This window comes from Pelophylax lessonae (genome assembly GCF_965119305.1).
Source record: "Pelophylax lessonae genome assembly, chromosome: 10".
NCBI lineage: Eukaryota > Metazoa > Chordata > Amphibia > Anura > Ranidae > Pelophylax > Pelophylax lessonae.
The window spans coordinates 13,330,320-13,355,012 of record NC_138777.1 but is presented as its reverse complement, the minus strand read 5'-3'; the positions used below and the strand labels follow the sequence as shown (position 1 = coordinate 13,355,012).

General features: G+C 44.0%; 1 protein-coding gene across 1 annotated transcript in view; it reads left to right on the top strand.

Moving 5' to 3' along the window:
- Nucleotides 1-24,693, top strand: part of TEAD1 (TEA domain transcription factor 1) — a gene marked incomplete at its 5' end in the record, with an annotated part of 306,477 nt that overhangs the window by 240,366 nt on the left and 41,418 nt on the right. The window contains 2 exon segments of the mRNA XM_082270285.1: nt 20,479-20,613; nt 24,166-24,212. Of these exon segments, the coding sequence (XP_082126411.1) occupies nt 20,479-20,613; nt 24,166-24,212 (182 nt within the window).

Below are 24,693 nucleotides of genomic sequence, written 5' to 3'. Positions count from 1 at the left end.
CTCGCTCTTTTAGTGATTTATCCCTTTGATAGTCCTTATTGAAGAGAAACTCCGGGCACATTATTATTATTATTTTTATTATTATTATTATTATTAATAATTAATATTATTATTAATAATTAATATTATTATTATTAATTAATATTATTATTATTTAATATCATTATTAATATTATTATTATTATTATTATTATTAAAATTATATTTTATTATTATTATAATAATGAAAATAATATTATTAATATTATTAATATCATTAATACTGCTGATGATGATGATAATATTATTATTGATAATAATAATATTATTTTCATTATTATTATTATTATATTATTATTATTATTATTATTATTATTATAAATTATTATTATTAATAATATTATTAATAAAAATAATAATAATATTTTCATTATTATTATTATTATTATTATTATTCAGGAGTTATATAGCACCAACAGTTTGCACAGCGCTTAACAATCTAAAGGCTGCGCAAACTGTTGGCGCTATATAAATCCTGTATAATGATAATAATAATAAAGGGAGACAGTACAGGTACAATACAAGAGAGTTAGGAGGGCCCAGCTCATAAGAGCTTACAATCTAATAGCGCGTACACTATATTGTCAAAGTATTGGGATACCTATGTTTACACGCACATGAACTTTAATGGCCTCCAAGTCTTAGCCCGTAGGGTTCAATATTGAGTTGGCCCACCCTTTGCAGCTATAACAGCTTCAACTCTTCTGGGAAGGCTGTCCGCAAGGTTTAGGAGTGTGTCTATGGGAATGTTTGACCATTCTTCCAGAAGCACTTTTGTGAGGCCAGGGACTGATATTGGGTGAGAAGGCCTGGCTCGCAGTCTCCGCTCTAATTCACCCCAAAGGTGTTCTATTGGGTTGAGGTCAGGACTCTGTGCAGGCCATTCAAAATTCCTCCACCCCAAACTCGCTCATCCATGTCTTTATGGACCTTGCTTTGTGCACTGGTGCGCAGTCATGTTGGAATAGGAAGGGACCAAAACTGTTCCCACAAGGTTGGGAGCATGAAAATGTCCAAATGTCACTGGAACTAAGGGGCCAAGCCCAATCCCTGAAAAACGACCCCACAACATAATCCCCCTTCCATCAAATTATTTGGACCAGTGCAAGGTCCATGAAGCCCAAAGGTGTTCTATCGGGTTGAGGTCATGACTCAGGAGGTCAGGTTGAGTGCAGGCCAGTCAAGTTCCTCCACCCCAAACCCGCTAACCCATGTCTTTATGGACCTTACACTGGTCCAAATCATTTGATGGAGAGGGGATTATGGTGTGGGGTTGTTTTTCAGGGCTTGGCCCTCAGTTCCAGTGAAGAGAACTCTTAAGGTGTCAGCATACCAAGACATTTTGCACAATTTCATGCTCCCAACTTTGTGGGAAAAGTTTGGGGACGGCCCCTTCCTGTTCCAACATGACTGCACACCAGTGCACAAAGCAAGGTCCATAAAGACATGGATGAGCGAGTTTGGGGTAGAGGAACTGGACTGGCCTGCACAGAGTCCTGACCTCAACCCAACAGAACACCTTTGGGATGAATTAGAGCGGACACTTCGCCTTTCTTGTCCAACATCAGTGCACAAAGCAAGGCGAGTTTGGGGTGGAGGATTTTTTTACCTCAACCCAATGGAACACCTTTGGGATGAATTAGAGTGGAGACTGTGAGCCAGGCCTTTTTGTCCAACATCAGTGCCTGACCTCACAAATGCGCTTCTGGAAGAATGGTCAAACATTCCCATAGACACACTCCTAAACCTTGTGGACGGCCTTCCCAGAAGAGCTGAAGCTGTTATAGCTGCAAAGGGTGGGCCAACTCAATATTGAACCCTACGGGCTAATGGGCCATACACACTATAAGATTTTATGAAGACTTTTTCCTTTAGATTTACCAAAACCATATAATATGAGGTCAAACCTAAAGACTTTCAAATTGTCTGCAATCTGGCAGGCCCTTGCACTACATAGAAAAGGTACATCTGAAAGAAAAAGTCTTCAGAAAATCTTATAGTGTGTATGGCCCTTAAGACTGGGATGCCATTAACGCTCATGTGTGTGTGTAAAGGCAGGCGTCCCAATACTTTTGACAATTTAGTGTATTAGAAACTCCCTGCAGGACAGGTGTTACTTCAGTAACCGTAACATCATTTTTTACATTTGACCTTTCTTTTGAGGGTGTGTTGCCACCAGCTACGTTGCAAACATCCAATTACATTGATTATTACATTGATTATTGAGTCCATCTTCAAAGTATCAGTTTCCTAAGCCCTGATGAAGGGGGTTACAGCCCCCGAAATGAGTTGCTAACAAACTATCATTGGAGTAAGCTTGTATTTGGACTTGAACACAATGGTGTGGTGCTTTAAGCCTGAATTCACTTTTACAAGGGAAAAAGCACAGAGTGGATGTCTCCACTCTCTACCCACCATCCCCCAACCAGCCCAAATCCCCCCCCCCCCCCAAACCCCCGGTCTTGCATCCTACACAGCCATAAATTTTGGGATAGAAGGATAGCGTTTCAAATCTTTTAGCAGATTTCCAATATACTGAGTGATTTTGGAAGGATTGGGAAACAGGGATTTCGGGCACAAGAGTTTTTTTAAAAAAGATTTCTTTTATTCAACAAAAAACTAAATATTTTAAAATCATAGAAAAATATACTGAGTGGAAAAGTAGGTGGCGGTTCCCTCAAAACTCTAAGAAATAAAAGAATTTAGTAAATTTGCATATAATAAAGTATAACTAAAGGCAAAACTAAAAAAAAAAAAAACGTGGAGAGAAATTTAGAACCCCCTGTCAGTTTTTATTGCTCTCTGTGCCCCCCGTTATGGAGATTCCCCCCTCTCGATTTGCCCTGTTTACCATTATCATTGAAAATAAAAGAAAATCACAAATTTTGGGGTGTCCCCAGAAAGTCATAGAGGAGAAATCTTCCAATGGGAACACTAGTTCTGGTGACCCCTAAGAAATTATCTTAGTTTTTGGGAATTTTCTCTCACTTCCTGGTTTGGCTATGAGACAGGAAGTGAAGGTAAATCTCCCTACTGGGAGAAAGAGGGCATAAATAAACCTTATAGGGGTTATAACCCTCCCTTACTCTATCCAAAATGGGGAAAGAAAAAAAAAAAGTTTTGCCTATTCTACTTTAAGGCTACATTTCCACTAGTGTGCGACCCCAAAGTCACGCAATTTGGCGTGCGACTTTGATGCAACTTTGAGTGCAATTTTGATTGGTCTTAAATTAGTGCAGGCACCTTTTCAAAGTCGCTGAAACTTTAAGTCGCATAGATTGGAACGGGTGCCATTGAAATCAATGGGCTGTGACTTGTCATGCGACTTTGTGTCGCACGACAAGTCGCACCAGTGGGAACGGAGCCTCCGGGTATAACTGCTAAAATACACTTTAAACCATGCTGTGTAACACCTGTAAGGTTTACATACCTCCCAACTTTCTAAAATGGGAATGAGCGACCCCCTAATAGCAAAAGTATGTAGGCATAGGACACGCCCCCTTAAAGGAGAATTATACAAAAAAAATTAGTTAAACCCACAAGTGCTTTTTTTTCTTTTACCCACTGCTATTTCTTTATATTGGCTTTTGAAACGTACAAATGCAGCAATTTAGAAATTGGGTGAAAGGTTTAGCACTGGGAAACACTTATTGTAGTGCATTTTATATCTAGTTATATAGATCAGACCAAAATGAGGAACAAATCAGGGAGAGTCCCTCGAAATCAGGGACAGTTGGGAGCTCTGCGGTTTATTTACTAAAGGCAAATCCACAGTGCACTTGGAAGAGCAGTCACTGTAGATCTGAGGGGGGCATGCAAGGAAAAAAAAAAAATAATAATTTTTGCTTGCACATGATTGGATGATAGAAATCAGCAGATCTTCCCCCTCATTTCAGATCTTCCCCCCTCGTTTCAGATCCTTCCCCTTCATTTCAGATCCTTCCCCTTCATTTCAGATCCTTCCCCTTCATTTCAGATCCTTCCCCTTCATTTCAGATCCTTCCCCCTCATTTCAGATCCTTCCCCCTCATTTCAGATCCTTCCCCCTCATTTCAGATCCTTCCCCCTCATTTCAGATCCTTCCCCCTCATTTCAGATCCTTCCCCCCTCATTTCAGATCCTTCCCCCTCATTTCAGACCCTTCCCCTTCATTTCAGACCCTTCCCCTTCATTTCAGACCCTTCCCCTTCATTTCAGATCCTTCCCCTCCATTTCAGATCCTTCCCCTCCATTTCAGATCCTTCCCCTCCATTTCAGATCCTTCCCCTCCATTTCAGATCCTTCCCCTCATTTCAGATCCTTCCCCTCATTTCAGATCCTTTCCCTCATTTCAGATCCTTTCCCTCATTTCAGATCATCTTCTTCATTTCAGATCCTTCCCCCCCTCGTTTCATATCCTTCCCCCCCCCCTCATTTCAGATCCTTCCCCTCCCCCCTCATTTCAGATCCTTCCCCTCCCCCCTAATTTCAGATCCTTCCCCTCCCCCCTCATTTCAGATCCTTCCCCTCCCCCTCCCCCCTCATTTCAGATCCTTCCCCTCCCCCTCCCCCCTCATTTCAGATCCTTCCCCCTCCCCCCTCATTTCAGATCCTTCCCCTCCCCCCTCATTTCAGATCCTTCCCCTCCCCCCTCATTTCAGATCCTTCCCCCCTCATTTCAGACCCCCCCCCCTCATTTCAGATCCTTCCCTCCCTCATTTCAGATCCTTCCCTCCCCCTCCCTCATTTCAGATCTTCCCCTCAGATCTACAGCGACTGCACTTCCAAGTGCACTTGCGGTGTACAGTGGATTTGCCTTTAGTACATCAACCCCCTATGTGTTTATATTGAACTGCCATCACACCTTCCATCTGTGGTCAGACAGACAGTGTTGGGATGTAGGTTGAGCAGGTAGAGGAGGGGGGGGGGGGGCAAGCATTTCAAATCTTCCAACTGTTTGGAAAGTCTCCAGTTTCAGGCACTGGGTATGAAATGACTTGGATCACACTATACAATTCTCTTTAGATTTTTTTTCCTTTAGATATCTCAAAACCATCTAATATGAGGTCAGGCCTAAACACTCTCAATTTATATGCAGACAGGCCGGCCCTTGCACTACATAGTTGAAGGTAAATCCAAAGGAAATCTACCAAAAAAAGTAGTATAGTGTGTATCCAGCTTAAGAATTAACAGCAGGCTCCCCAAAAAACTGGGGCTGCCCTCTACAAGGTGGAAAAGACCAAGGACAGAGATGTTGAGAGTGTTGGACGGGCAGGCTTTTCAAGGTAAAGCCATAATGTGCTAGTATGCATCACATACTAGCACATTATGTGAAACTTACCTGAAAAGGAGGCCTTCCAGTGATGTGCTGTTAAAATAGGAGGCCTCTTCCATCTTCAGCCATCCTCCACGAACTCCAGCTGTGTGACTGGCCAGAGCCACAATGACTTCACTCACGCGCAAGCGCCGGGGAGCCGCCATTTACGGCACTGGACTTAGGTGGCTGTTCCCTCAGAGCGCATGCACCGATGACATCATCGGCTGCATATGCAGTAATATATACAGTACCTATAGGTAAGCCTTAATATAGGCTTGCCTATAGGTACATGTCAGAGATTGGAGTTTACAGCCACTTTAATAAATATGACCAATAAGTAGTTTGTAATTCATGAGCCAAAGGTACTGCTCAGTCTCTAGGATGGTTACAGTCCTTTTTAACCCCCCACATATTTGGGTTGATTTACCAAAACTGGAGAGTGCAAAATCTGGTGCAGCTGTGCATGGTAGCCAATCGGCTTCTAATTTCAGCTTGTTCAATTAGGGTCCTTTTCACGCGGGCTTTCCGATTCGGTCCCTGTCAGTTTTTCAGGTGGATCTGATCGGATGCTCCATGCACCCCTTTTGGAGCAGCGGATGTCAGCGGTGACATCTCCACTGACACCCGCAGCGATGCCATACGATCCTGTCCGTGAAATCCGGACGGATGGAAACCCTATTTTCCATCCGTCTGGAGGATCGGTTGAAAACACAGGCAGTCTGTTTTCATCTGATCTCCTCATAGAGGAGAGCAGGGATCTGATAGGTCCGTCTCAGCACAGAGCAGAGACGGAGCTGTCATCCGCCTGCTCAGTGGGGATCAGCGGATCAATCCCCCGCTGAGCAAAATGGAGTCCGCCGGGCGGAAAGCCCGGGTGAAAGGACCCTTCAGCTTTAGCAAAAAAAATTAAAAATCTGTAAGTTGATTGGCTACCATGCACAGTTGCACCAGATTTGCACTCTTCAGCAGGGATGAGCTTGTGAGTGTTCGAGTTCGTACATGCCCGATCCCGCCAGGAGGCCGACACTGCACTCCACTAATCACAGGCAGTGAGACATTCCCTGATCCGCAGCTGCACAGAGGGGGAAATGTCTCACTGCCTGTGATTAGTGGAGTGCAGTGTCGGCTTCCTGGCGGGATTGGGCACGTACGAACTCGAACGCACCCTAGCTCATCTCTACTCTTCGGTTTTAGTAAATCAACTCCCATTGACTGACGAATGTTAAGTCAGCGGGTAACAACAAACGCCCTTGACAGATCATCCTTGAGGTCTCCCAGATTTTCTCCAGCTGTCCCCTGTCCACCATGTGCGTGTGCAGAGTCTCTTCTATTGCATGAACATGCACGCTTTTGGCGCCAGGAGCATGCATGCAATGATCAGTTGTTCGGTGGTCAACTCACGCTCCCACGTCCAGCTGTGCTGTCTAATGTCTGTGGCGAGCTTTACTAACCCTTTCATCGGCAGGACTGCTTAGCAGGGAAGGAGTGGCGGCCTTTTTTCTTGTTTTTTTTGGACACCCATGGTACGTTGGGCAGCATGCTGTCTGGCGGGCATTGCTCTTCGGTGGCTGGCTTTGTGCGAGAGCTGCACTTGGCTGAGCAGACAAGCCCCGCTGGTAAAACAGCGCGCGGCCGTCTTCTAACCACTCTTGCATCCCTGTCCGCGGACTCCGCTATCATCCATAACTCGGCATGCGTTGGGTGGCAGCTCCTTGTTTTTTTGTTTTTTTTTTCCAGAAGTAACACTTGCAACCGGTTAGTCTGTGTCTGCCAAAGCATGCTGCAAGTCCAAAACCCATTCAGGGACCACGGAGAGCTGCGTTTAACCCCTTCCGCACCAGCAAACTGCAGCGAGGAATGGCTTGTCTGTGACCCTTTCATCTCTCTTGCTTTTTTTTTTTTCCATCTTTCAGATAGGGAAGGACAGGCACACGGCAACATCCTGCATCCATGTTCTGTAGCTAAGCCTAAGAAATGTTGATTTGATGACAGTCAGATGAAGCTAAATATAGTCCAGCTCGCTCTTTTCTCCCTCTTTTTTTTTTTTTTCCTGTTCAATGAGCGGTGGTGAAAGCTTTTATAAAAAAAAAATAAAAAATTCCTTTTGAAGTGAAGGAAAGTCTTAAGCATTGGGGGGATGCACAAGAAGATGTATTAATTACTAGTCATTAGGTAACGAGTCAGGACACCTCTGAATGTGCATTCTTCCCTCTGCCCAGTCATTGCCAGGCTGAAATTGTCACCTTTTGTTGCTTAATTCAGCCTTGTTAATACAGCGCTGAACAAGGCAACAATGGAGCCAGAGCTGGCCTTTTATGAAGCTGAAATGGCATTTTTTTTTCTTTTATACCAATTATGCCTAAGCTAGCCATTGAAACATTTAATGCTCCAGTTTCCAAAGGAACTGCAAGTCCCAGCATGACCTGCCGGCAAGATTGTAGTTTCTTTTTTTTTTTCACCCTGATTTAATTGGGAGGAATACACACAGAGGTCGAATCCAGCACTTTCTGCTCAAGATTTGCGACCCTCTGCTTAACTTTAAGTAGCTCCTCTATTCAATGATGGACTAATTAAAGTGGTATTAGATCCAAAAGCAAACATTCATTATATTGCAGCTTACCAATTCTTAGATGTGATGGCTGCATTCATTTTCTTTTTTTAGGCTTTTTTCTATTTTTACCTGGCGATCAAGCTAGTGAAGCCAGCCATAGACAGTGCGATTTTTCTTTCCTGCAACTACAGTCACTATGCAGTCAGTGTTGATGTAGGAGTCCCTCCTGCTGAGCTATTATCGAATATAAAGTGTTAGCTGGAGTTTGACTTTAGCTTGACCAGGGGTCTCTAGACTTTCCAAACAAAGGGCCAGTTTACTGTCCCCCAGACTTCAGGGAGCCGAATTGTGACCAGTAGGGGTACAAAATGTCCCAGGCCCAACATCTGTGAGAATAAGCATGGCCTCAGGCTTGGTGGTCAGTAGTAGTAGGAGTAGTGCCCCATCATTGGTATCAGTGGAAGGAATAGTGCCCCATCATTGGTATCAATGGAAGGAATAGTGCCCCATCATTGGTATCAATGGAAGGAATAGTGCCCCATCATTGGTATCAATGGAAGAAATAGTGCCCCATCATTGGTATCAGTGGGAGGGATAGTGCCCCATCATTGGTATTAGTGGAAGGAATAGTGCCCCATCATTGGTATTAGTGGGAGGAATAGTACCCCATCATTGGTATCAGTGGGCAGAACAGTGCCTCATCATTGGTATCAGTGGGAGGAATAGTGCAGATCATTGGTATCAGTGGAAGGGAATGGTGCCCCATCGTTGGTAAAAGTGTGAAGAATAGTGCCCCATCATTGGTGTAAGTTGGAGGAATAGTGATCCTTTATTGGTATCAGTGCAAGGAATAGTACCCCATCATTGATATCAGTGGGAGGAATAATGCCCCCATCATTGGTGTCAGTGGGAGGAATAGTGCCCCATCATTGGTATCAGTGGGAAGAATAGTACCCATCATTGGTATTAGTGGAAGTAATAGTGCCCCATCATTGGTATTAGTGGAAGAAATAGTGCCCAATCATTGGTATTAGTGGGAGGAATAGTGCCCATCATTGGTATCAGTGGGAGGGAATGGTGCCCCATCGTTGGTAAAAGTGTGAAGAATAGTGCCCCATCATTGGTATAAGTTGGAGGAATAGTGCTCCTTTATTGGTATCAGTGGGAGGAATAGTGCCCCATTATTGGTGTCAGTGGGAGGAATAGTGCCCCTTCATTTGTTTCAGTGGGAGGAATAGTGCCCCCATCATTGGTGTCAGTGGAAGGAATAGTGCCCCATCATGGGTGTCAGTGAGAGGAATAGTGCCCCATAATGGGTGTCAGTGGGAGGAATAGTGCCCCTTCATTGGTGTCAGTGGGAGGAATAGTGCCCCTTCATTGGTGTCAGTGGGAGGAATAGTTCCCCATAATGGGTGTCAGTGAGAGGAATAGTGCCCCATAATGGGTGTCAGTGGGAGGAATAGTACCCCATCATTGGTATCAGTGGGAGGAATAGTGCCCCATCATTGGTGTCAGTGGGAGGAATAGTGCCCCATCATTGGTGTCAGTGGGAGGAATAGTTCCCCATAATGGGTGTCAGTGGGAGGAATAGTGCCCCATCATTGGTGTCAGTGGGAGGAATAGTACCCCATCATTGATGTCAGTGGGAGGAATAGTGCCCCTTCATTTGTTTCAGTGGGAGGAATAGTACCCCATCATTGGTATCAGTGGGAGGAATAGTGCCCCATCATTGGTGTCAGTGGGAGGAATAGTGCCCCATCATTGGTGTCAGTGGGAGGAATAGTGCCCCATCATTGGTGTCAGTGGGAGGAATAGTGCCCCATCATTGGTGTCAGTGGGAGGAATAGTACCCCATCATTGATGTCAGTGGGAGGAATAGTGCCCCATCATGGGTGTCAGTGGGAGAAATCGTGCCCAATTATTTGTGTCAGTGGGAGGAATAGTGCTTCATATCATTGGAAGGAATAGTGCCCCAAGGGCCAAATAAAGGCTAGTAAAGGGCCGCACTAGACTGACAATGCTGCTGTTCCCCCTGTGCTCTTTCATCCAGAGTGGGGGCACTCTAACACAGGAGGCGTGTTAGTGGCCAGATTACTTGTCGAAAAAACAGGGGGAAAAAAAAAGCCAAAAGGAGAAAACGAATGCCGCCACCACATTGAATGGTTGGTAAACTGCAATATATTACATTTTTGGTTTTGGATTTAATAGCTCTATAAGGAAGGGCTTCTTTATGCATCTAACGCATCCCCCAACAGATAGTCAGTTACAACATAAGGTCTGTTTCCAATAAGGATTCAGGACTTAGAGCGGAACTAAACCCATCAATTTGACAGTTTCAAATAACCGTTACTTCCCTGACACGTGCCAGGAATGTAACTCACATTTTGCTTGTGCTCTCCACCAATTTGTCAAACAATCATAATGGCTGGAGTCATAACTGAACACATGGGCAGCACCATGGCAATTGATGATCAAACCGAGGCCAAGATGGCAGCTTCCTTGGCTGAAAACAATGGAGGAGGGTTTAGTTCCGCTTTAATGCAGCTTTCCTTTAAAAATTCCTAGGCTGAGGGCTGTAAATCATGTTACGTTCCCCTGGCAATACCATAGATAGTTTTTAACAGCTTTGTTGGAAGTCTCATTTTTGCCGCTCCTTTATTTTTATATGCAATCCTTCCGTGGAAATTGCTCTTGTCAATACCAAGGGTATTAAGAAAATGTTTCAGCTCTGTGTTTGTTATTTTGTATCTCCTCGCTCTCTCTTTTTTTTCCCCCCCTCTGTTGTGTGTACATGATTTTTGTCAAGTGTTCTCCATGTCGTAGACTAAGCCAAACACCATAGATGTGACCCTATAACTGTCGGATCCCAAGGAACATAGAAAGCAGAAGGCCATGCGTATATTATCATCTCTTTTCCTGTATTATCAGACTGCAGGATAACGGTGACAAAGGAGTCTTGCTAGAACTGTCTGCATTCACGTGTCAATGGCTGAACCAACGGATGAAAGGCCTTGCTTAAGAAAGATTTTATAAACATACATGACTGTGTTGACCCATACTGTATGTTTATACACTGAGAAGACAATTCCCATCTGTATCTTGGGAAACAATAGTGAATAGTGATCTGATCCGCCGGTCAAGTCTGCCGAAAACAGCCATTTATGTTTACGGGAAGGAATATCTTTCCGCTGGCTGGTCTTCCGATCAGAAATTTTTCATATATGACTGGCCATGGTGTAAATCTCTTTATAATGTAGACAGATATCATAGAAGAGGCTTGTTGATATCCAGTAGACCTTTTGTTTTCATGTCTGAAGGAAGATCTGTTTTTGATGACCCCATTAAGATCATCAGTGACTCACTAGACTAATGGAGCCAGTACGAGCCTATAAACCCCGAAGTCTGCTCTTCTATAAACAAGGTTGCGATTGCTACTCTTATTTCTGTTTATACTTTCACTTGAAGGCCCAGTCTTTTGTTTTTTTTTTTATATAATAAAGATTATTGCATTTTGGCGTTAACCTTCATCAACCTTCATCATTCCCAACAACTTAAAGCAGGGGTCTCAAACTGGTGGCCTTCCAGCTGTTGCAGAACTACAGTTCCCATTGCAAGGCTGACAATTACAAGCATGAGTCCCATAGGCAGAGGCATGATGGGACTTATAGTTCTGCAACAGCTGGAGGGCTGCCAGTTGGAGAACCCTGGCTTAAACGAAGAAACTACAGCCCTCCAGCTGTTGAGGAACTACAGTTTTTCAAAATATACAATATTTAAAGTGGTTGTAGACCCTTACATATACCCAGCTGGTGCTCCATGGGGGGGGGGGGGGCGACAGACAGACCACAATATATCAACACCCCCCACCCCCCCCCGGACCGCACCGGCCGGCACACCATACCAACCCCCCTCCCTCCCGGTCACCAGCTCACTCACCGTGAACATGTGGAGGGCAGGCAGCAGCAGCGGTAGCGGCTTCTCCTCAGTCCCCTGCATCTCCTCGAATCCTCCCTCCTCCTCTTTGGCCAATGCCATGGCTTCTCCTTTCGGCCAATCGGGAAATGGGTCTCAAGACCCGCTTCCTGATTGGCCAGAAGGAGAATCGGAGTGACAATAGCGAATATTCATTCGCTATTGTCACACAACTGGGTGGGCTCAGGGCGCAGTGCTCTGCGCCCCGAGCCCACCCTTTTTTGAAGCCTATTAGAGCCTCTGGCTCTAATCACGTGCTTAAAAAAAAAAAAAAAACCCATTGGAATCCATGCGTCTGGCGCCCTGCATGTAGATTAGGGGGCAGGACGCATGGATAGGGGGGATGGATGGGCCGCCCCTGATCTGCAGTCTTCTTTTCTCTACATCCATTCAAAGTGCAGAATTTATATAGCTTGTCTAAGCTTTCAGAAAGCACAAGACGGAGAGCAAAAGTTACACTCTGCAAAGCTCAGAGCTGATTGGAGGGAAAGGACACCCCCCCATTCACACAGGTACAGAGCTGAGGCTGTCCATCGCAAGTGGTGTGCTGTAGCTCCCTCCCCTGTCACCTTTTATCTCTTGGTGTCAGAAAAACTTACCAGAAGTGACATGCAGATAGCAGAGGAAGGAGGCAGCAGACAGAAATGATACTCTGTGCTCTGGAGTGAGACAAGTACACACTATAGAGCAGGGATCCTCAAACTACGGCCCTCCAGCTGTTGTGGATGAGGCATTGTAAAACTCTGACTTTCACAGACATGACTAGGCATGATGGGAATTGTAGTTCCTGAACAACTGGAGGGCCATAGTTTGAAGACTCCTGCTATAGAGGGATATGCTTTAAGGCACTTTAAGGTGGGGCACTAATACACTACAAGAGGCACTATCCCTACATGATCAAAACAAAAATAATAGTAAAAATGGGATTTTAGTTGGGCCTCTGGTAGTGAATGTGTGAATCATTCACATATAACAATGAATATTAAATTTCAACCATATTTTATTTCAACTGAATATAAAAAAATCCATCAAAGAGACCTACCAAAACCAAAATAGTACAGGAGGCTAAACCGCAAGCACAATACAGGTCTACGCATTTATTTTTGCTGTTGTGGACAGATTTAGTTTCTATATATATTGTAATCAGATATCTTATTTATTGTTGATTTCTATAGTACAACAAACTTCATCAAAAATCTGAGGCTTCAGAGGTCCGGAAGTAGCAGTTCATGCCGCAAAACGCGTAGACCTGTATTCTGCTTGCAATTCAGCCTCCAATCTGTATTGTGCTTGCAGTTTACAGTCTCCTCCTGTACTATTCTGGTCTTAATTATGCTCTATTTTTGTTTATAGCGCAAGAAATAAAAACCGCAGAGGTGATCAAATACCAACAAAAGAAAGCTCTATTTGTGGGAATAAAAGGACATCAATTTTATTTAGGTACAGTGTCGCACGACCCCGCAATTGTCCGTTAAATTAATGCAGTGCCGAATCGCGAAATATGGCCTGGTCATTAAGGGGGAAAATCTTCCGGTCCGGAAGTGGTTAAAATTGCACAATTTCAAAGCTACATGTCAGTGTGACTTTGTTGACATCTGTGTAACTTCATGCACAGATAGATATCTCGCCCCTGAAAAAGCCAAAAGTAGTGCAGGAACTACTTTTTCCAATCTGTGTTGCACCGCAAAGTCGGCACTACACTGATTTGAACACTTCCATTTGACCTGTCTGAACAGGGGGCTAACGCTCGGGTCACACTGTCACAACTTGATCCGACCTGGGTGCTATTTAGGAAGCCTGTACAAGGGCTGAAATCATCCCCAAGTCAGACCCAAGTAGTGCAGGAACCTTTTCTTAAAGGGTAACTCCACTTTCGTGGGGAAAAAAAATCATCAAATAAAGAATAAACAATATAGCGTATACAGTTGCGACACAAATCATATTGTAATTGAATGTTATTCCTTTCCTTTTCAATCTGCAGCCGCTGTAATTTTCTGAAAATACAATATGGCCGCCTGTAGCTGTTCTGTACACAGAATGTATACTGACCACACCCCCAGAAACATCATTTCCTGCTTGTGTGATTGGCTCACTGATTTTCCCAGAAGTCTGCACTAAGATACAAGTCAGATTTCTGGCATCCCCTGCAACAAAAATGTAATTTTTGGTGAGATACTCCCAATAGGAACACGTCTAAAGGGATGCAGGCCCAGCAGATTTCCTCATTAGAGCCTTGTAGGTGCCACAGCTGATGGATAATTATGAAACAACTCCCATTAGACCTATCCAGCACAGAGGAACAAACAATGATTTCTTCAGAATAACAAAAGATAGGAATCTGCAACAATGTTTGTTAAAATCCCTGCAATGTACAGAGATCACCCAGAGGGGAATGTTTTTTTTTTTCTCAACAAAAGTGGAGTTACGCTTTAAGTCTGAATCACTTGTGTAACATCAGTTTAGACGGCTCCCATAGGAAAACATTTCATCTATGTCATGTGACTTGGGGTCTCGCAAGTTGGATCCCATGTTGCAGCTGTATGAACCGAGCCTTAAGCCTGGAAGCTGATTGGTTTCTATGCAGAACTGAACCAGATTTTGCACTCTCCAGTTTTAATAAATCCACCGCATTGTATCTTCTGTTTCCAAAATAAAACCGGGAACGAAAATCATTTTTACAAACTTGTAACCCTAAATATTTAACAAAACCGTTTACCTTTTGAAGGCGGTGCATGCTGTAGCAATTATTTATATATTAAAATATTGTGAGAAAAAAAAAGTAAACTGATGACTGTCTTTAAAGAGACTCCGTTGCCACACAAATAATAAAAAAATATATATATATTCCCATGTGATTATATGTGAATATAATGTATTTTATTTATGTTATTTACCTGTAAAGGTCTTCCTTGTGTAGACATCCAAAAGCCCAAAAACTGCTGCGGTGTGCGGCCATCTTGGATGTGATGTCAGCAGCCCCAACAGACTCCAATTGGCCTTACACCTGTAGAATTTAATTTGAAAGATGTCGTTTTCAGAGTCATTCAATTATCGAAGGCAAGGGTCTCCAAACTTTCCAGGTTCTTCAGTCTTTAGAAGGGCCAGACTGTGACGAGTGAAGGTAGAAAATGCCCCAGCATCAGTGTCCCATCATCGGTTTTCATGGGATGAATAGTGCCCCACTGTTGATATCAATGAGGATAATAGTACCCCATTGATTGGTGTCCCATCATTGGTATTAGTTGGTGAAATAGTTCCCAAAGGGTTAGATAAAAGCAAGCAAAGGTCCACAGGTTGGAGACCACTGATCTAAGGCTTAAAGGGTACCAATCATTGGTTTTGACAATAGCTGGCCAAAAAATCAAGGGACAAGAATGGAATTTTTTGTTGTGGAATCTAATGGGAAGGAACAAATTTCAAATCATTGAATTTGCTGTCAGCCAAGAAAAATAACTAGTCTTAAGCCTCGTACACACGCAACGATTATCGGCCGACCGATCGTCCGTCTTTTGTCCAGAGTGGTGTTTTGTTGGTTGGAATGTGCCTAAACTGCACACGAATTTTCTCGCCCAACAAAATTCTACTTCAGAAGTGATGTCATGTGTTGGTTTACTTTCTTTGTGTGTTTTCTTCTCTGAGCATGCCCAGTCTTGCTCATTAGATTTTTCCCTGTCGAAATCTGTACTGACTGCACGAAAATCGGACGTGTTTTTACGGCGGACAAAAATTTTATAGCCTGCGCACCAGATTTTTTTTGGCCGAAAAGTCGGAGTTGGTTGTCGGAAGCATCATACAAACAAGCCGAAAATCGGCAGATCGGTCGTCGGATGAAAATTCCCTGCTGATTTTCGACGCGTGTGTACGAGGCTTTAGGCACATTCACTTGTCAAAGTTAGTTCAGAAGTAGAAAGTTGGTTCTATGAAAATCAAAACCTTGACATGGTATTCTAACAAAAAGTCATTTGAAATTAGTCAAGTCCATGAAGGTGCCATCAAATTGTTGGATGAGCGATTTTTCTACTTTCACATTCGAACAAAAATTCTACAGGTGTAAGGCCAACTTCAGAGCTGTCACTTAAGTGAGGTATACTATACCAGTGTTTCTCAACTCCGGTCCTCAGGGCACACTAACAGGCCAGATTTCAAGTATTACCTTGGGGGGAGATGCAGACTAGAATACTGCAATCACTGAGCAGCAAACGTTATCACCTGTGATGTATTTCAGTTTTCTTGCAAACCTGCTGTTAGTTTGCCCTGAGGAGCGGAGTTGAGAAACCCTGTACTATAGTGTAGTATTACCCTTCCCCCTCCCCTCAGCTGCTATGTAAACCGTTACATAAGGAGAGGCATGGGAGCTAGGCCAGCACAGAAGGCAAATTGAAACTCCCAGAAGAGGGCTTTGATGTAAAAGAAAGATGAGGACTGAGCAACCTTGGTTATGCGCCACCTATAGGAGAGAGTGGACACTGGCAGAAACAGACAGTCTTCATCCACATAACCCCTCCCATACAGGAAGTACTTCAGTGTCTGAAGGTGATTCTGCACAAACACTGCCATGTGCTCCAAATGGTTCCAGTAGGGATCAAGAATTTGGTGCTTTCCAGATCCATTCCTACAGCTAAAATGCTCAGATGAATGGTACATGGGCCTCGCAGTGGTAGAAGAGGTTGACTGTATGAGATTGCCTGTAACGCGCCTATCAGCACTGGACTCTGCATATATGGAATCCTGTACAGTAATGAACTAACCAAGGTGTTTCCAGTAGGATGCTATACAGTCCAGGGCAGTGGACCCCAAGAAAGGGGGGGGGGGGTTGAGTCCCTGAGGGTTTACTTAGACATTGCCCACAGTGATTATTTATGGGTGGAGGGGAGAGTAAGTAAGCTTTTAAAATATTTGATTTTTCTGCATTTTTTAACAGTTGGTGACCGAGTCTCTTTAAAGATTGCTCAAATACAAAAGTATGTTTGTTGGCAGGCGCTATATAACCATGCCATATGACATTTTTATCTTTAGATATTTGTAGTAGACTCGGGGGGGGGGGGGTGTTATTCACACCTATAATTTCACATTAACTACAGATCTGTGCAAATAATTGTACAAATGTAGGTCATAAATATAACGGCGCTTTACATAATCTTGTATGCCAAGAAGCTGTAAGCTTGGTCACAAGTCTTTCCCTCGTAAAAAATCAATGTCATTTCTCATCCGAGGTTCTTAGAAGCTTCTGAATATTTAATAAAGTAACACAGAATTTTGATTCATACTCGGCGGCCCTTAGCAAATGACTTGGTAACCTGCAGGGATGTTGGTAATTGCCCAGAATCACGATCTACGATATTTATAAAAGTCTTGACAACAAATCCTTACCCATATATGAAACTGGAAAATAAGAAGCTTGAGTCAGATTGGTTGCTTTGGGGTGACTGAAAACAGTTCTTCCTTCGTAGTTTTATAAACAAGGATCCTAAGTCAGTTCTTCCATCCTTCCACCGGAACGGCCATCTGCTTTCTATGTCCTTGGTAACCATATGTGTGTGATGTTTGGTGTTTTTGTCTTGCACAATTCTTTTAACACGTTATTTATATTGTATCCAGGTGACAAACATGGTAAGTTGATGCCCCCTTCCCAGTCCACCACTTGTGACTCCAGTTTGCTTTGGCACAGTGTTTGGCTATTGGCTTTGGTCTGTGACCCCAGCTTGTGCTACCTTACCCTACAGAACATGATCTGAAACCTAATGGTCTTCAGAAGGACGTCACTGCTATCAAGGGGCAGGGCGTGACGCCCGGTATCTGACTAGTGTCACTGAGCAGTGGTTTGGCTTTTACAAGCATGCAAGCCTTACCAGCATGGTCATTACCTGCCTAAAAGTTAAACCTGCTTAATGACTGCTTTGGTGTGTTTACCATCATGCACTGTTGTCCAGTATTGGGCAATTATGGCCGAATTACCCTTTTCTGTAGCAATACATATGAGTATAGAAGAGGCAGGGGGCAGGTAGCACAGTCTGGCAATAGATTGATATTCATTGATATCTAAACCATTTAACTCCTACCGGACACCTACGCACCAGTGTTTGTCCAAGCACAAGGTTCAGTTAACGAGCCATCACATCACTGTGGCATGAGTCACTGAATTCACCAGTATCTTTTTTTTCTTTCTTTAGTTGGGCACAATACAGTTAGTTATCGGCACTGTTAATGAACAGATGAATCGTTGGTTAAGAACATAGTTCCCAACTGTCCTTTATTTGGAGGGACTGTCCCTCCTTTGGAACCAAATTCCTTTTTCCTATTTCCTCCTCATGTGTCCTTCTGTAGATTGCTATGTTTTCCTCCAGGACTAATTGGGTTTGAACCAGTGGCACCTACCTAATAGAGGAATTTTTTTCACACTGTGGTCCATCATATTATGGCCCATTGCTATTGTTTTTGAGTCCTTTGAGAGGACTGTATGAACGTTTTAAAAATTGTTTATGGGTTTGACCCAAGTTTTTGCTTAACATTTCTTTGGCCTCATCACTATACTGGTTTTATATAGTGCCAACAGTTTGCTCAGCACTTTACATTAAAAAGGGGGACAGTAGAGTAACAATACCGTTCAATACAGGAGGGTTAGGAGGGCCCTGCTCCAGAGAGCTTTACAATTCTAATAGGGAGGGGCAGGTGGAACAAAATTTAATAACTGTGAGGGATGAGCTGATGAGAGAATTAAAAGTTCAGTTGTTAGGTGAGTGTGGAATAGACTTCACTGAAGAGATGAGCATTCAGGGATCACCTAAAAGTGGACGGGGTAGGAATTATCCAAACAGATTGAGGTAGTAAGTTCCAGAGGATAGAAGAGACTCTGGAGAAGTCCTGGAGACAAGCATGGGAGGAGAAGACCAGGGATATATAGACCTCTGGAGATGGGCATAGGAGGAGAAGCCAAGGGCTATATAGACCTCTGGAGACCAGCATAGGAGGAGAAGACAAGGGTTAGTTAGACCAGTGGTCCTCAACTCCGGTCCTCAGGGCCCACTAACAGGCCAGATTTAAGTATTACCTTGGGGAGATGCAGACTAGAGTACTGCAATCACTTAGCAGCAAATTATATCACCTGGCATGTATTTCAGTTATCTTGCAAACCTGGCCTGTTAGTGGGCCCTGATGACCAGGGTTGAGGACCACTGTGTTAGACCTCTGGAGACGTGCATAGGTGGAGAAGACAAGGGTTATTTAGACCTCTGGAGACGAGCATCGGAGGAGAAGACCAGGGTTATTTAGACCTCTGGAGACCAGCATAGGAGGAGAAGACCAGGGTTATATAGACCTCTGGAAATGAGCATAGGAGGAGAAGACGAGGGCTATTTCGACCTCTGAAGATGAGCATAGGAGGCAAAGAGAAGGGTTATATAGACCCCTGGAGATGAGCATAGGAGGAGAAGACAAGGGTTATATAGACCTCTGGAAAGGAGCATAGAAGGAGAAGACAAGGGACATATAGACCTCTGGAGACCAGCAAAGGAGGAGAAGACAAGGGCTATATAGACCTCTGGAGAGCAGCATAGGAGAAGACCAGGGTTATATGGACTTTTGGAGATGAGCATAGGAGGAGAACACAAATGTTATATAGACCTCTGGAGATGAGCATAGGAGGAGAACACAAGGGTTATATAGACCTCTGGAGATGTGCATAGGAGGAGAACACAAGGGTTATATAGACCTCTGGAGATGAGCATAGGAGGAGAACACAAGGGTTATAGAGACCTTTGGAGAGGAGCATAGGAGGAGAAGAAAAGGCATATAGACCTCTGGAGATGAGCATAGGAGGAGAAGAAAAGGCATATAGACCTCTGGAGAGGAGCATAGGAGGAGAACACAAGGGTTATAGAGACCTTTGGAGATGAGCATAGGAGGAGAAGAAAAGGCATATAGACCTCTGGAGAGGAGCATAGGAGGAGAAGAAAAGGCATATAGACCTCCTGTAAAAATGTAACTGCCAAATGCATTGCACTATTTTTATCCAACCTCTACAATATTATTGCATTAGTTTAAAGTCAATATAGTCTGAGCCAGGTGGTGCTGACGGGTTATGTCAGGTTCAGTAGTAATTGGCCAGAATATGAGCCATATATGGCCATCTTCAGTCCATTGCAGTGATCTATAAGGGAAATACTGCTTTCAGGTGTACAGACCTGTCCTACTTCAGTGAAGAGAGAGTAATCAAGTTTAAGTGGGGTTGACCTTGGGAACAAAAAAAACAGTTGGTACATGTAATAGGTTGGTCCTGCCTGCATGGCAAATTTAGTTCTCGGATAAGTAATTCACAAGCTGAAGTTCTCTGTAAGAGCTTTGTGATTTTAGCTGGGTGATCTAGGGTTTGTTTTTTAGGCCTGATGCCTCAGTGATGTGCATAAGCAACTGTTGTGTCCCTGGTGCGTGTAGGTGTCCCATACCACAATGAGACATTTAACAATCCGAGAGTGGGGCACTACAATAAGCTACCGATAGATCAGAACCCCACACAGCTGCATGTTTTGCTTTTCTTATGTTTAATATCCACGCTTGTAGCTGCGCAAGAAACCTGACTGTCTGCACAGAATTCAGTAACTGCATGCTAACTGTTATATTAAAGGATCAAACCGCCAAGGACAAAGCACTGCAGCACATGGCGGCCATGTCCTCCGCTCAGATTGTATCCGCCACTGCCATTCACAACAAGCTGGGCCTTCCAGGGATTCCTCGCCCGGCCTTTCCTGCTGCACCCGGGGTAAGTGTCTGCTCAGGGCTTTCTCTCATGGTTTTGTCTCTAGTTACGTGGTTAACTAGGTTGAAGAAAAAAAAGACTAATGCCCAGCCTCCTAAAATCTTCACCGGTTTTGGGGTAGTAGATGGTAAAACTATAGTATGACATGACTGTATGACATGACTGTGACCATTTTTACTTTAAAGGGGGGAAAAAAAACCCTCCTGTTCCAAAAATGTAGCCACCTAATTTTTCTAAATCAAGGGTCTCCAAACTATGACCTGTGGGCCAAATCCAGCATTCTGCAAGATTTTATGCAGTCCTCTGATGTAAGGGGGTTTCTGATATATGGGGGACTCCAATGGGGACTCAAGTTTATTTGAAATTTTGTTTGTTTGCTGATGTTTTTTCACTGTTAAATACTCTTAGGCCCCGTTCACACTGGGGCGATCCGACTTGCTGTGATGGCCCAGTTGCTGTCCTGGGAGTCAGTACTGTATTTTGGCCTAGGCCAACAAGGCCCATGCCTAGGGCGGCACTTTGCAAGGGGGCGTCAAAAAAGCCACCCCCTCCACCTTAGACTCTATTGGCCACTAGTTGCTAGAGCTGCCTCTCTCACCCCCCTTTTCTCTCTCTCTCTCACCCCCCACCTCTCTCTCTCTCTCTCTCTCACCCCCCACCTCTCTCTCTCTCTCTCTCTCACCCCCCACCTCTCTCTCACCCCCCACCTCTCTCATCCCCCCCTCACATCACCCCTCTCTCTCTCTCATCCCCCCCTCACATCACCCCTCTCTCTCTCTCATCCCCCTCTCTCTCTCATCCCCCTCTCTCTCATCCCCCTCTCTCTCTCGCTCTCATCCCCCTCTCTCTCTCTTTCTCGGTCTCTAATCCCCTCTCTCATCCCTCCCCCTCTCTCTCACCCCCCCCCCCCTATGGGGGACTCCAATGGGGACTCAAGTTTATTTGAAATTTTGTTTGTTTGCTGATGTTTTTTCACTGTTAAATACTCTTAGGCCCCGTTCACACTGGGGCGATCCGACTTGCTGGGGCGACCTCATAGGTCGCGGCGCGCTGCTCACACCGCGACCTCGGAGCGGCCGGCACGGACTTCATAACATTGAAGTCTATGCAGGTCGCTCCGGGTCGCCCCAAAGAAGCTCCGGACCCTTTTTCTAAGTCGGAGCGACTTGTGTCGCTCCTATTAGAACGGGTCCATAGCTTCTCTATGGCAAGCGACCTGTCAGGCGACCAGGTCGCCCCAGTGTGAACGGGGACTCAAATTTGAATTGTTTATTTATAAAACTAATATTTTTCCAGCCCTTGAAAATGTTTAAAATATACAGTGTGCCTTCATACTGAAATGTTTGGAGACCCCCTGCTCTGGATCAAATTATTGGCATATTGGGCTTTAATATTGGCAGTTTTGGTAGGGCAGGTCATAGCTTTACCGCTACTATAATGGTGCTTTTCCACTGCATGGAACCGAACGATTCGGCTCGCTTTTCCGCTTTTCCACTGCATGGTACGGTGTTGGAACGGTTCGGTACGGTACGGCACGGCGGCGCTTTTCCACTACATGGAACCGAACAGTACGGCTCGCTTAAACAGTACCACCTCGATTGTGGTTCCAAGAGGGCCGTACCGGTACCATATCCCACAATCCTTTGCATGCGGCCTTGACTGTTTGTCACTACTAGCCACCGATTGGTCAGAGAATCGTTGTAATCCCACCCACTTTACTTTAGTGGAAAAGCAAACCATACCGAACCGTTCCAACACCGTACCATGCGGTACCATGCAGTGGAAAACCAAACCGAGCCAAGCAGGGCTGAGTGGAGTGGAGCCGAGCCGGTATTTGCAGTGGAAAAGTGCCATTAATAATTCCTTCCCACAGTGATGGTACAAGCTCCTCTCTTCTATTCTCTGCAAATATTTCCATGACTTTTATACAATTCTCTAGATAAAAGTTAATTTACCAAATCTTTACATTAATCATGGATGTTTTTCATAATATTTAGCATAGTTCATGTATAACTACACAGTGCTTGCAATGGCAATAATAGACACTGACTTCAGTAAATCCAGTCGAAAATGAAAAGTCCCCATCACTCCAAAATATTATTATTTTTTTGTGAAAATATTCACATATACAGTATCTCACAAAAGTGAGTACACCCCTCACATTTTTGTAAATATTTTATTATATCATGTGACCACACTGAAGAAATTACACTTTGCTACAATGTAGTGTGACATACTGAGGCAGAGCATGATCCCCTCCCTTCGGAGACTGGGCCGCAGGACAGTATTCCAACATAACAACAACCCCAAACACACCTCTAAGATGACCACTGCCTTGCTAAAGAAGCTGGGGGTAAAGGTGATGGATTGGCCAAGCATGTCTCCAGACCTAAACCCTATTGAGCATCTGTGGGGCATCCTCAAACAGAAGGTGGAGGAGCGCAAGGTCTCTAACATCCACCAGCTCTGTGATATCATCATGGAGGAGTAGAAGAGGACTCCAGTGGCAACCTGTGAAGCTCTGGTGAACTCCATGCCCAAGAGGGTTAAGGCAGTGCTGGAAAATAATGGTGGCCACACAAAATATTGACACTTTGGGCCCAATTTGGACATTGTCACTTAGGGGTGTACTCACTTTTGTTGCCAGCGGTTTAGACATTAATGGCTGTGTGTTGAGTTATTTTGAGGAGACAGCAAATTTACACTGTTATACAAGCTGTACACTCACTACTTTACATTGTAACAAAGTGTCATTTCTTCAGTGTTGTCACATGAAAAGATAGAATAAAATATTTACAAAAATGTGAGGGGTGTACAACTAAAGATTGTCCTTCCACTGATCACCAATGTAAGAGGGTTCTTCTTCCACTGGCATGGTAAGAGGGTCCATCTTTTGCTGTCTACAAACAAGAGGGTCCTCCTTCCACTGACCACCAATAAAAGAGGTTTGTTCCTCCACTGACCACCAATAAATGAGGGTCCTTTTTTCACTGACCACCACTGTAAGAGGGTTCTTCTTTTATTAACCAGCATTGTAAGAGGGTTCTCCTTCTACTGGCCACCAATAAGAGGGCTCTTCTTCCACTGACTACCAACAGGAGGGTCCTTCTTCCACTGACCACCAATAGAAGAGGTTCCTTTTCCCACTTACCACCAATGTCAGATGGTGTTTTTTCCACTGATCACCATGTTACATGCCTCTTCTTGATTGACCACCAATGAGAGGGAACAGTACAATTTTGACTGTGTTACTTTTATTATCATTTGTTACATTTTATTATTATTAAAGAAAGTAATATTGTCACTTAGAAGAGCTATGGGTGTCAAGTTGGCCAATTATGTCACATTTTTTATTCATTTGTTGGTGTCTGCTTACTGTCTACGCTAATGTACTGGAAAAAAGGATTCCTTGTGAGACCTAAAAGTTATTTTAAGGCTTCCTCTGTGATAAAGAAGATAGAAAAGGCTGATGCACACCATTTTATGTATAATAATAATAATAATAAAAAAGTGACCTCAGTTTATATAAATTTGTCTCATTCTCTGTTTTCACAGTACTGGCCAGGAATGATACAGACGGGTCAGCCGGGATCCTCACAAGAGTAAGTGCTGGGAGAGAGTTCACATTCAGAGAGCTATGGGACATTGGAGGAGATTTTCTAAAACTAGAGCACTCCGAACCTCGTGTAGCTGTGCATGGTAGCCAATCAGTTTCTAACATAGGCTTGTTCAGTGAAGTTTTGACAATAAAACCTGGAAGCGGATTGGTTTGTATGCAGAGCTGCACCAGATTTTGCGCACTCTAATTTTAGTAAATCCACCCCTCCCCCCATCGCATGCTGATTTAATAGGAATGCAATGTATATTAATCTATTGTGACCAGATCTCATTTTTTAGAAGTCTTCTTACAGCATGCCAACTTGGTAACCTCTTCCCACTCAACTGCCACAGCCCTTTTCCCACTGTCCCATGATTGGGTAGCCCGTCCCACCAGCTCCCAATCATAGCTAAAACCCTGGAGCTGTCAGTGATGGCCCAGTTGCTGTCCTGGGAGTCAGTACTGTATTTTGGCCTAGGCCAACA